The 13,658-nt window shown below is 28.7% G+C and overlaps 1 protein-coding gene across 1 annotated transcript; it reads right to left on the bottom strand.

Moving 5' to 3' along the window:
- Positions 1–10,711: 10,711 nt before the first annotated feature.
- LOC129293240 (uncharacterized) lies at positions 10,712–13,658 on the bottom strand. Its single transcript, XM_054931081.1, has 5 exons — positions 13,097–13,658; positions 12,941–12,978; positions 11,888–12,158; positions 11,368–11,657; positions 10,712–11,280 (listed from the first exon to the last, which is right to left on the bottom strand). The coding sequence occupies exons 1-5, from the start codon at positions 13,469–13,471 to the stop codon at positions 10,854–10,856; spliced, it is 1,401 nt and encodes a 466-aa protein (XP_054787056.1). The 5' UTR covers positions 13,472–13,658; the 3' UTR covers positions 10,712–10,853.

The following is a 13,658-nucleotide window of genomic DNA, read 5'->3' as shown; positions in this document are numbered from 1 at the left end:
AAATTACTCATAATAATTATTTATACTAAATATAATTCAAATTTTGAAAGTTATTTCAATTATTTAAATTGATCTCATTTACAAAATATTTTAGTGAGAGATTGTAAGAAAGTTATTAAATTGATTAAGCAATAATTATTTTAATATGCAGTCATTTGAATATCACATGTCATTTTGTGTATATTTCAAATTGTGACATGTGTCCCTTTTCAAATACTCTAAATTAATGTATTGTTTTTTTTAGATATATCTAAGTTTAAAAAAATATATGGTTGACAATATTTAATATAATTTCATGAATCTCAAAAAATTCTACCTGCATTTCAAAACTTCAATAAATATAATCATGAAGATCTATAATTTAAATAAAATTATCAAATTCAAATCAAATTTTTCTCCCATTTAGATATTATACTAATTAAAAATAAGTAGTGTTGCCTACTATTTTCTTTTCACACTTACAGATTTGATTAAGGGTTAAAGGGCAATGTCAGTCTTAAATGTTAATAAAAATTAACTTTGAATGTTAGTTGAACAAGAAATTATTGTAAAAGATTCAAAATAGACAATGACCAAAAAAACACACAAAAGGACTAAGAAAATTTTTTTGGCCTCTTTTATACAATTTTTAGGTAATTTTTAATCAACTAACAATCAAAGTTATCATTAATTAACTATAGGGGTAATACTACACTATTTTTAAAGATTGAAGGAGGACATTGTATAAAAAATAAATTTAGAGTATCACATGCTTTTGGACTTATAGTTCAAGAGTAAATTTGTCATTTAACCTTTTAATTAATTTTGTAAAATTCTCAATTCTTTTTTACATGACTGATTTATATAAATGTAAGATTTTATCTTAGTATCCTGTCAATAATTTTGTACTTTAAAAATCAAGTTTGATTATTAATTTGTGAATATATTTGAACTCAATTTTTAAGTATTTATGTATACAAAACAAAAGGATGGTGGTTATACTATATCTTCTAAAAATGAAGTTTTTTTTTAATCCATCTTCATCTATATTTAAATATGTAAAATTAAAATTATTGAGAAATATTAGAATTTAATGAATTTTCATAAAATTCAATATTCTCATGAGGTTAAGATATTGATTGTTTCTAGTATAAAATTTGAAATCTAAAAATACTCATATTTTTTAATTAAATAATGTTATTTATATTTTCTTATTAAAAATGGTATTAATTAATTTAATGATATTTTTAATTAACTAACCATTTTATTTAATTATTAAATATTGAGATTTAAAATTCAAATATGTTACCAAAAGTTCAAAACGTATCGACCAATTGAATATACGAAAAATTATCTCTAAAATATATCTTTGGTAAAATAATTTTTCCAAATTAATCCTAAAATTTGAGGACTATTTAAAATTTTAACAATGCTATCATTTGAGTAGGATAAGTTAATAATATTGATCAATATATTCAACTATTTTGGATTGCCAATATAATGTAGTTAATAATAAAAAGACTTTAAGTTCTCAATAGGAAAAGTCTTTAAGTTTAAATTTTAAATTTTAAGCTAGATAAATTAAAATTTCAATATATGATGATTAGAAAAGATTATCAATCTTATAGATTATAATAATTAAAATAATTAAAAAATAGAATACATTAACTTCTCTTCTAGTTTATTTTAATTAAATATACATTCTTTTTATTTTTTAAACATACCAACCTTTTCTAGAATTAATAGTTTTAAAACAAAAACCTCATTTCTATTTTAAATTTTTATTTCCATTCACCCAATTATTAATTAACTGTTAAGTCATATATTGGATCAAAATAGTCTATTTAAATGTAGATGTTAACTAGTAACCATTCAATATATCTAAAAAAAAGTTTAATGCATATATTTTTTTAAACATTTTAAACTTTTTAGTTCTGAAAACTTATTGATTCAATTATTTTTTTAAATATAAATACATTGTCTAAAATAATATTTTAAACATGTGTATACAAAAAGCTTAATGAAACGGGGAAGTAATGCATAATGAGATTAAATTAGTTAGTATAACTTATGCTTATTTTTCTTTAAATTTTATTAGTTTGATCACAAAATTTTTAAATTACTTATTTTAAAATTTTCACATTTAATTATTAAAGTTCCTTAACTTGAGGAGGGGAGAGAATATACAAATATATGACAAGGAAAAATTAATACTTTTAGGTTTTTTAATATAATTAAAATTAAAAAATTAAAGTATTTTAAAATTTTTACTTGAATATTCCTAATGGGTCTAAAAATTGGACTACAATGTAGGTTTTAAAATCAAAAGGGAGTGTGTGTAATTTTAGCAAAAATGGAGATTTCACTCTGATTAAAATAAATGGTATTGCTACCATTTTATTTTGGCTATATATTATACTAATTAAATAAGAAAGATTACTTTAATTAGGTGTTGGAACAAAATGATAAAGATTAGAAGAGGAAGGATTGAATAATCAAACAATAAAAAATTATAAGCGAGTTAGCTCACAGGTTGGCAGGCTCTGGTTAAATGATACGAGTCAAAACTAGCCAACATCTAATTGAGCTCCAAATTATACAACCCAACCTACCACTCTTTAGTAAGGTTTAACCCATGGGCTTGATTAATATTACTAGCTCTAATGAAATCAAGAAAATACTACAATTTGATAGGAAAGGTCCTAGAGATTATGAGCTTATACTTTTACTTGACGTGTTAAGTTTCGATACAAGTGGAAACAAATTAATCAAAATGAACTAAATTATGATAGGATTTTATTATATGATGAATTAATAAGATTGCTTTAAAGCCTAATTTTTGAGAAAAAAGAATATTTATGATGATGCCGTTGAACTTGATAAGGAGATGTTTTTTTCTTTTTTCATGTATGGATATGGTGGTGTTAGGAAGACGTACATTTGGAGGACACTTTTTGCTTCATTAAGATGTAGAGATAAAATAGTTCTCAACATAGCATCAAGCAAGATAGCCTACCAAGAATACATACAACTTACTCAACTTTTGTATTCCTCTTTTTATGACTGAAGACAATATACATAGTATGAAACATGGGAGCAATTTGGCTAAATTATTAGATCACATATCATATAATCATATGAGATGAGGTTCTAATGGCACATAAGTTTTGTCTTGAAACTCTTGATAGATGCTTAAAGGATATTTTAAAATTAAGTAGCCTATTAGCTAGTGATCTTCCTTTTGAAGGAAAAGTTGCTATATTTGGTGGAGACTTTAGGACTTCATGTTATTTAAGGTAGGTCAAGAGAAGACATTATTTTGTAACCATTAACCTTTTGTTTTGGGGCAATTGTCAACATTTGACAATAACAATAGACATGAGACTTCTAGAAATAAATAATAGAGTATTTATTAGTGCTCTTTAAAATTTTACTGATTACATTATGTCAATTGGTAATAAAATTACTGCTGTAGCTAATGAAGGATTTATGGATATTAAGATCCTAGAGATAGGGCTATATTAACTCTTATATAAGTTGTGATTGAAGAAGTAAACAAGTACATGTTATCCTTGTTTCCTGAGAGAAAGTTGTATACATAAGCTTTGATAGTGTTATTAAACATGTTGGAGATATAAATTCACTTAATGACTTGCACTCTACACATTTTCTAAATTCAATTACAATGTCAAGCCCCTTGAATTATGAAATAAGGCTTAAAATTGGTGCCCTAATTTTAATGCAAACTGAAACATTGATAAGTTTATAGGTTATGCAATGGTACACGTTTTATAGTTACACAAGCTAGAAAATATATTATTGAAACCCAATAAATGTTTGGATCAACTATAAGGATGAAAGTATGTTTATCAGGTATTATTATGTGTCTATCTGATTCAAGATTATCAGTTATTATGAGAAGGGAGTAGTTTCTCATTATGTTAACCTTTGCAATGCCCATTAATAAGAGCTAGAATTTGATCTTGTGTCATATTGGTTTATATATAATTAATCTGTTTTTCACTAACAACTAATTACATGTTGTTGTTTCTCACATTCAAAGCATGGAGAATCTAAAAATATTAGTTCTTAGTGAAAATAGTCACTATAGAGATATAATTTTTAATGTCACTTATAAGGATGTCTTCGATAATCTGATTTAAATAATTATAAAATTTTTTTAATTTACCTTCCATCTTATCCATTTACACGATATACATTTAGTTTTTATCATTTGTTTTACTTTAATATATATATATATATATAATATTAATGATTATAATTATATAGCTTCACTGCGTAGATGATGATATATAGATAAAATATCTATTACAAGTTATTTTTTTGGATCTATTTATAAAAACTGTAATATAAAATCTATGCATTGTACGGGTACTTTACTAATATATACAACAATAACTTTATTGTTTATATACAAATATTTTTATAGTATAATGAAACTTAATATTTTAACATATTATTTACATAATTTATATTATTTTGAATAAAAACATAATTGAAAATTATTTTATCCAATGTTGGAAAAAATATTTAATCTCATTTTAAATTTTATTTCTTAAACTATTAAATATATAATAATCTAAAAACTTTGAACTACAACTAAGTACAAGTCATTTAAGAAAAAAATAATCTGAATATCTAAAACTAATATTTGTCTAATTACATTAAAATTAGCATTCAGAATTAGCAAAAGGCAGGAAAATAAAAATATTTGTAGGTAAATTTAGAAATAGAGTTTTCTCTTCAAAATCTCCCCCATTGTAATTTGAAGAAAAAATTTATATGGAAAAACATGCAGTTTCACATGTTTTTTTTTCTTCCAATTTTCTCTCCTTATATTCTTTTTCCTTAGACAAGCATAGAAAATGTAGTTTTTTCCTACTTTTTTCCTCCACCTTTCTCTTTCCTTTACTTTTCTCTCTTGCCTCACAATGTAATGCTTGGCTCATAAGAGAAAATAGGGAGGAAAATATGAGGAGAGAAAATAAGAGAAGAGAAAACTAAAGAAATGTCACTTTCTCTCTCTATACTTGACTGAGAAAGAAAAAATAGGATGAAAAAATTATTAATTTTATATGAACAATAATAACCTTATCAGTTGTAAAAAAATATTGATGAATAATGAAATTTAATATTTTAACATATTATTTATATATTTATTATATATTATTGATTAAATAAAAATATATTTGTAAATTCTTCTATCATATGCTAACAAATAAATTATTTTGTCCAATTTTAATTTTTATTTCTTAAATTATTAAATATATAATAATCTACATTCTAAAGTAGAGGAAGAATTAGGATGAAAATGGAGAGGGAATTGGCAAGAAATGAAAATATTAATGGGTAAACTTAAAAATTGAATTTTCTATCCAAATTTTTTTTTCATATTTGAAAAGAAAATTTAGAGATAAAAACATGTGTGTCCCACGTATTATTTTTCTGACATTTTCCCTTGCCCTACTATTATAAATACTGGATTTGAATGACTATTTTGGGGCTGCAGAGCCTTCCCGAAGAAGAAGATCCCATCAATGGCTGCGATGGGAAATTCATAAAACTACAGAGACTAGTGGCCATGAATTAAGCAAAAATATAGATGACGACGCACCTTGATCATGAAACATGTTAAGGCTCAAGCAGGAAAATAATAATAATAATAATAATAATAATAATAATACCACTACGGAGGCCACTCAAAAGAGAGACTCGAGAGAAGTTTGACAATCTCAACATTTAATTCCTCCTCTGTTTTATAAACAATTAAGTCATTTTTAGTTTTTAAAATTAATAATTCAATTAGGCCTTTAAAGGATTAACTTCTCTGTTATTTTTTTCAACAAAAATAAGCTACATAGATAGCAATTGAGAATTATTATTGGTGTTCTTGTTAAATGTCATGAACAACTATGCATCGGAGCTTGTCGATAAGGACAAACATGTAAATTGCGCTCTCCAGTCTTATTTAATGAGGGTATTCACAGCAGTCTTGCCCCCCATTAGTTCATCTCTGTCCCGATCATGGCAATACAAGTCTAGTCCGTCCCTAAAAAAATCGAGATGAAACGGTCAACAGGACATGAGTTCAATACTTCACTTTAGACTTGCGGCTGTTGTGACTCAATAATTAAATTTAAGTCGTGTACTTGTGATTTATAGTTGTTTACTTGTATTGTTTGGCACTTAAGAAATTATATAATTTGATAAGTTTAGTGTTAGACGTATGTTGTATTTTTCTCTCTCTTTTGGTTGATTAGTTTATATATATATATATATATATATTATAAGGAGTAAACTCTATCAATAACAAAAAATATCTCCTCTAAAATTGAAGGCAAAAGGTAGATATTCTCGAACCAAATTGCTACATATATCAAGGCTGGGATTCAAGCCTTCAACCATAGGTGTAAATGACAAGAGTCACTACTATTCAAATCAAGTTGGTTACTTAATTCCTACTTTTCTAACTCTCTGTTACTCTTTATTTCCTTTACCTTGATTTCCTCCCTCCCAAGACCCTTACTATTTATACGGTGCTGTGTGTTGCTTTATTTGTTAAAAAATACTCTAACTTTTCAATTATATCATTTTTAAGAATAGGGAGTAATTGTCTAGAAATAGGGAGAAAGAATAAATGGATAAGATTAGTGAAAAGACACATCTTAACTCAATCTCAAGGCTTAAATTTATGAGTCCTTCCTCTTTATTAGTAAAAAAAATCTCATATAAGGCCATAATAAAAACAATTTCACTACATGAAGGGTCCAAAGGAATATGAAGTTATTCCGCAGGCCTAAGGGCCGTTCACATGATTAAAATTTATGTTGAAATGTCATAAATTTTCCTACCACTTTTTTTTTAAAAAAATAATGTGTCACCATTGCCAGCCATCCTAGCCACTACGCTGGCTACCGAAGCCCTATCATCGATAGGGAGGCCACCACTGTCAGTGGCCAGAACTCTGACATAAACATTGGTGGTCAAATCCAGTCAAAGAAAGCGAAGGGGCCAAGGGAGGATTTGAACCCTTGATGTTGCAAAACATGAGTCACCACTAAACTATCAAAGTCATTTAATAATGTATTACAAAATATAATACATGTTATAGTTTTTGTTCTCAAGCATTAATATGAGTTGCTATTAATCATGGACATATTGTTGTTCATATTCGAACAATTACTTGTAAATATGTGAATATGACTTGTTCATATATAAAAAAAGTTGTCAATTTTCAAAATTCAACTTTTAACTTTTTTAACTTGTTCCTGCAATATTGACAGGTTATTAATATTATACTAATTTATATATATATATATATATATACAAATTTATTTTTCAAGCATTTTTATGAGTTATGGTTGATCATGGGCATATTATTATTAATTTTTGAACAATCACTTATAAATATGTGAATATGACTTGTTCATACATAAAGTTGTCGATTTTTAAACCTAACTTTTTGGTTTTTTTTTTAGAACATATTCATTTAACATTGACAAGTAAATAAAATGTGTGTTATAAATTTATTTTTTTAAGCATTTTTATGGGCTATAGTTAATTGTGAACATATTATTGTTCATGTTAGAGTAGTCATTTGTAAATACTCAAACATGACTTGTTTATTCATAAAAAAGTTATCAAATTTTTAAACCCAACTTTTTTATTTTTTTTTAGAACTTATTCATTCAACATTAACAGGTAAATAGTGTGTGTGTGTGTGTGTTATAAATTTATTTTCAAGCATTTTCCTCTAATGTGGTTAATCATAAACACGTTATTGTTCATGTCAAAATAATCACTTGTAAATACTCAAATATGACTTGTTTATTCATAAAAAAGTCATCAATTTATAAGTGATTGTTCAAAATTAAACAATAATATGTCTATGATCAACCACAGCATATAAAAATGCTTGAAAAATAAAATTATAATGTGTGTGCGTGTGTGCATGTTATTTGGCATAATATTGATAATTTGTCAATGTTGAAGGAACAAATTGTTAAAAAAAAAATTGAACAAGTTGGATTTTAAATGTGAGTTATTTGGCATAATATTAATAACCTGTCAATATTGAAGGAACAAGTTATTTAAAAAAATTGAACAAGTTAGATTTTAAAAGTTGACAGCTTTTTTTATATGTGAATAAATAATATTCACTTATTTACAAGTGATTGTTCGGATATGAATAATAAATATATTTATGATTAACAGCAACTTATATTAATGCTTGAAAATAAAAATTATAACACACACTAGGGTTGTGCAAAAGTCCTCTAGTCCAGTGCAGGCTGGTCCAACCCAAGACAAGTTTGTTCCTATTCAATACAAATAAAAACTAGTCTTTTAAGATCAAAAAGACCAAATAGACTAGACTCTTTCTTCAGGTTGGATTGGACAAGAGATTAACATCTGGACCACTTGGTTCAGTTCGATCCAAAAAATTTATTTAATATAATTATAATTAATTTATTAATTATTATTATGATAATTTAATTTGTAATAATAATTAGTATTTTTTTGGTTTTATAATTGTAAAGCCATGAATATTGAGTAAAATTCTAACATTGACTAACCTCAGTCTTTTCTTTTGATTAGTGAAATTTGTTGTTAACTTGGTGTAATGGATTTTAGACATGTTGAAGGTTGTTTAATGTTGTTGAAGGTTGTTTAATTTGAATAATTTGTGTTGTAACTAAAATATTTTTTGTTATTGTTAGAAATTGTTGTGAATTTATAATTGTTATTATTGTGATAAATTTTATATGACTATAAGTAATTTTATTATGTTAATTGAGTTTATTATATTAAAATAAATTGCTACCTCTCATAGATGAAAAAGGGAAAAAAAAAGTGAGATACTGGACAAGACCGGGACCAGTCTCCTAATCCTACTGGACCAATCCGATCATGTTCAACTTCGGGTTATACTAGGACCAAACCAGACCACGGGTTACTTAGTTCAGTCCTTTTTATAAAAAAAGACTAGACTTCAGGTTAGATCGAAGTCCTGTCAGGTCAGTCTTTTATGCAGTCTTAACATATACATACACACGCATTATATTTTGTAATATATTATTAGATAGCTTTAGTATTTCAATAGTGAACTATCTTTAGCAACACCAAAAGGTCAAGGATTCAAATCCTCCCTTGACCCCTTGGCCCTCTTTGACCGGATTTGACCACTGGTGCTGACAACGAAGCTTTGGCCATTGGCGGTGGCTGATTATGGCATGCTTGCTAGCGATGAAGCTCCAATAGTCGATGTGGTGGCTCTAACAACCGACAATGGTGACACTTTTTTTTAAGAAAATAGAGAGGCAAGGGCATTTATGACATTTCAATGAAAATTTTAATTAGGAAAAATAACAATAAAATCTCTCCAAATTATACAAATGACTATTCAATCCCTCAAAATATCATAATATCAATGAAGTCCATAGGGACCTCTTTTGTCAATAACTTTTTTTTAGGAAAAAATCATTGTACTCTTTTGTCAATTATTGCAATTTTTTGAAGAAAAATGGTGATTCTTTAAATAGAAGTTGCGAATTGAATTTGTTATTTGAAGAACTTATTTTTCAATAATAGAAATTGCATTTGAAAAATTATAATTTTTTATTCAACTTTTGTAATTCACAAAACACAAATTATTATTCCTTAAACAAAAATTATGATTGGAGCTTGTTTTTTAATAATATAAATTACACTTGATAAATTGTAATTTCTTATTCAACTCTTGCAATTTACAAAACAAAAATTATGATTTCTTAAATAAAAGTTGTGATTGATTCTTATTATTTTCAGTAAAGGTAAAATGGTATCTTTCCTAAAAAGTTATTGACAAAGAGGTTTTTATGAACTTCATTGATATTATGACATTTTAAAAAATGAAATTGTCATTTACATAATTCAAAGGAATTTCATTGTCATTTTTTCTTTTAATTATTTGAAGGGTCCTTGGACTTGTAGAGGAATTTCAAATTCCTTTGAACCCTCCATGCAGTTAAATTGTTTTTGAAGGCCTTATATAAGATTCTTCCTTGTTAATATTAATTATTAAACCTAATTTTATTTAATGTAAAAATTTCTATATTAATTCAAGTTCACTCACATTTAAATAGCCTAACAATAATTATTAATTAAAGAAAGATGATGAGTCTCCTAGTTATTTGTGCAAACCTTGTCTCAAGTTAAAAGGCTAAATACCTTGTACATAGAACCACTTTCTATTTTTTTAAAAAAAAACATTTTATAAATAAGACGAGACATAGAGTAGTATTCCATATCACAACCTATAAAAGTAATCCATATAACTATCTCTCTATATATAAAATATTTTTAATCAAATTTTGCATATCAATAAATGTTTGTTATTTAATTGAACTTACATAAAAACACAATGATTTTTTAATTTTACCTCTAATAATATCATAATTAATATGATGATAGTAGCAGGAAAAACATACAATTAATTATCTATTCCATTTGCCATGACAAAGGCAAAATTATTTAATTATTCAAAAATATTATTACCACTCCTTATATTTAAGGACAAAATAAACTTTTAAAAAATAGCTTATATATAAGGCAGAGTACGTTGCAACTTGCAGCAAAGCATCTTGCTTTCACATGTCACACGCAGCAGCAGCAGCAGCAGCATGTCGCAACTTGCAATCCTAATATCAATGCATTAATTGGAACACTGAAATGAATAATATTCAATGGACTATTCAACTTTGTTAATGAAAAATTTTCAATATTTACACTGGAAGGGCACAAGATTTGTTCTTGCGAATTACTATGAACATTTTTAGTTGAATAATCGTATCATTATCAACAATATATAAGCATTACCCAAGATACTCAACAAGTTCTGTGCCAATCTGTGAGACCCAATCAACAGAAGTACGAAAGAAGAGTTCCCAGAACAAGAGATCCAATGCCAAGACTGATGAAAAGATGAGCCATGCCAAAGTCTGATATCGGTTCCACGGCCAGCCTGAGACTTGAGCCATTGTCCTGAGAAACGGAAACGAACTCGTATTTAGGTTCCTTTTCTTAATGGACCATGCCGTAACCCACTGCACACGACACGGCTCGAGGTCATATTGCTCCCGTAATCTCCTCCCAAGATCAGGCATGTGACCACCCCCATAAAGTATGGCAATCTTATTGTGTCCCTCTTGGATTGCCTTTCTCAAAGAGTCTACTGCAGCTTTATTCCTCTCACCAATTATAACAGATTTCTCCTCTACATCTGCTGTCACCTCTGTTAACCTTCACAGCAATATTTTTGCATCAATGACCTAAAGAAAGGGAAGATTCAGGGATGCATCAGAAGCAAATGATGGCATATATACTTACTCAGTTGTTAGTCTCTTTGCAAGGAAGACCTTGATGGCAGCACCAAAATCAAGCCTTGACAATGCTTCTATTTCAGGATATGCTGATGCTTGACTTTCAGCATCTGCACAGACGCTTCCAATGATGACTAGGCCCACAAGTGGCATAGGAAGTACACGAGAAGCCCATAAAAGCTTGGACCTCCATGGGCCAAGATCTTCTGGAACAGAAGAAGCTGGCTGCAACATTGCTTTCGTGGATCGAAGAGTCATGTCTCTTGCAAAAGAAAAGAAGCTTTCACCTTTTTCAAGCTGAAACAAAAGGACAAGTTTTTGTCATCTGAACAATGAAAGTGAATAGAGTGCGGGTGGAAACTTTTGGTGAATGCAAAAAAGAACATGAAGATTGACAAATGAGTTCATCCCAAAACACAGGAACCAAAGATATTGAAAGCAATCTGTGCAATCCCCAATCAGTGTATTCAGAATAGCCCCCACAGTGAGAACCAGGGAAAATTAAATCAGAAAAATTAAGGTCCAACCTGAAGCAATTTGAAGGTTTCATAGTCGAGATCTGCATGGTACCAATTTGCAGACTGGTAACTGAGAGAGTCTAATTGGAAATCAAGCATGAGAATTCGAGCCATCCATCGTTGGATGCATCCCAAGATGTTAAATCCCTTAGTGCCAGAGCCTCTCACCCTTGTTTTAGGGATAGTGTTGCTTCTACTTTCTATACTTTCCCTGCTAGCTACCATTTCATAAAGTACACAATCATAGGATTGAAGTACTTTCTGGAGGGCTAGAAAATACCTGCTCGAAGAAATGAGGATCACTAAAATTAATTATTTCTCAAGATAGGGCATAAATTAAGTCAGTGCAACTAAAAATACGTGTAATGCTCAATAAATAAATTAAAAAAAGTCAAAGGCTAAAAACCAATTCTACAAATACATCACAAATACTAGGCATATCCGCTACCTTATATCATCTTTAAACATACTCCCTAGTCACTATAAAAGCTAGTAACTGGATGTCAAATGATGGAATTAGTTCAAAACAACAACAAGCCTCATTCCATAAGGTAGGGTCACTACGTGAATTGCGCAATGCTATTGTAAGCCATGATAATTTTGTTTATCCAACTCATTAAGAACTACCTGGTCATTTTGTAGTCAAATTCTAGAGGTATCTTTAAAATTCACCAATAATTGTCATGAATAATGTCACTAAAAGTGCAGAGCTAAGGGTTTGTTAGACCTGCATTTCTAAAATCATAAATCTAAATTCCTCCTCATTCAAACCGCCTAAAGTGAAACTTTTGCGGTGACATTGTTTATCTCATCACCATTTGCCAGAGATAATAAGAGAATCCTTCATCTGCCAAAACTTCAACATCTACCAATTTCCCTGACTTCGCCTCTTCCTTTATCAGCAACATGACTCTATAATTTCCCATTATTCTTCTCTGTTAGAAATGTCATATTCACTTCACTTCTCTATGTCAACCCTCAATCCAATAATCCCATTAGGATACTCAAAACTACCCAAAAAATAAAAAATAAAAAATAAATTGGGAAGTTAGACAGACTTACTCTTTATCTGCGATGTGAATTGTTGAGACTAAATCAACCTAAACCATCAGAAAGAACAAAAAATAATACACCACAAATCAGTTTATTCAAAAAAAAAAAAAAACAGAAACAGAAACAAAAACCAGCGTTGAGAAAATTAAAGGATTCAGTTCGCACCTGAAGAAAAGGGTACAAAAGGGACCACGGGAACTTCTTCCGGTAGCTCACTATAGCCGTCTGCAACTCTCCACTCCCTCCGTCGATTCCTCGCTTGAATCTCAGGAAATCCGCCATGGAAGCGTTTTGCAAGAACTTATCCGCAGACTCATTTTCTACAATTTGTTTGGAAGAAGAAGAAGTTCCAACAATCGAGGAAAAAGGCAGAGAAGTAAAGAGTGAAGAGACTTGAAGTGGCCTAATGAATTTAAGGCATCGTCTAGAAGAATCGATGGCCCTGATTCTAGTGGGAGAGGAAGTAGAAGGGGAATCGAGGTTGGAAATGGAAGGGAAAGAAGATGAAGAAGGGATTATAGAAAACGAACTTAGCGCCATTGTTGTTCTCTCTTCAAAGGTAAGAGAGAAAAATGGGGGCGTATGGATAGCCAGAAAAAAGAGATTTTTATTCGGTCCTCGAAGTCGAAGATCCTTTCCCCCATAAATTACTCTGATTGAGGTTAACACAATAACACCGCTTATTTGGGTTCATTAGGCAAATCTAGTAGCTCTTGAAAACTTCTGG

This window comes from Prosopis cineraria, unplaced genomic scaffold (assembly GCF_029017545.1).
Source record: "Prosopis cineraria cultivar Desert tree isolate PC_DT_omini unplaced genomic scaffold, ASM2901754v1 PC14, whole genome shotgun sequence".
Classification (NCBI taxonomy): Eukaryota; Viridiplantae; Streptophyta; class Magnoliopsida; order Fabales; family Fabaceae; genus Prosopis; species Prosopis cineraria.
Note: the sequence above shows the minus strand (reverse complement) of the source record. Positions and strands in the feature narration are given on the sequence as shown.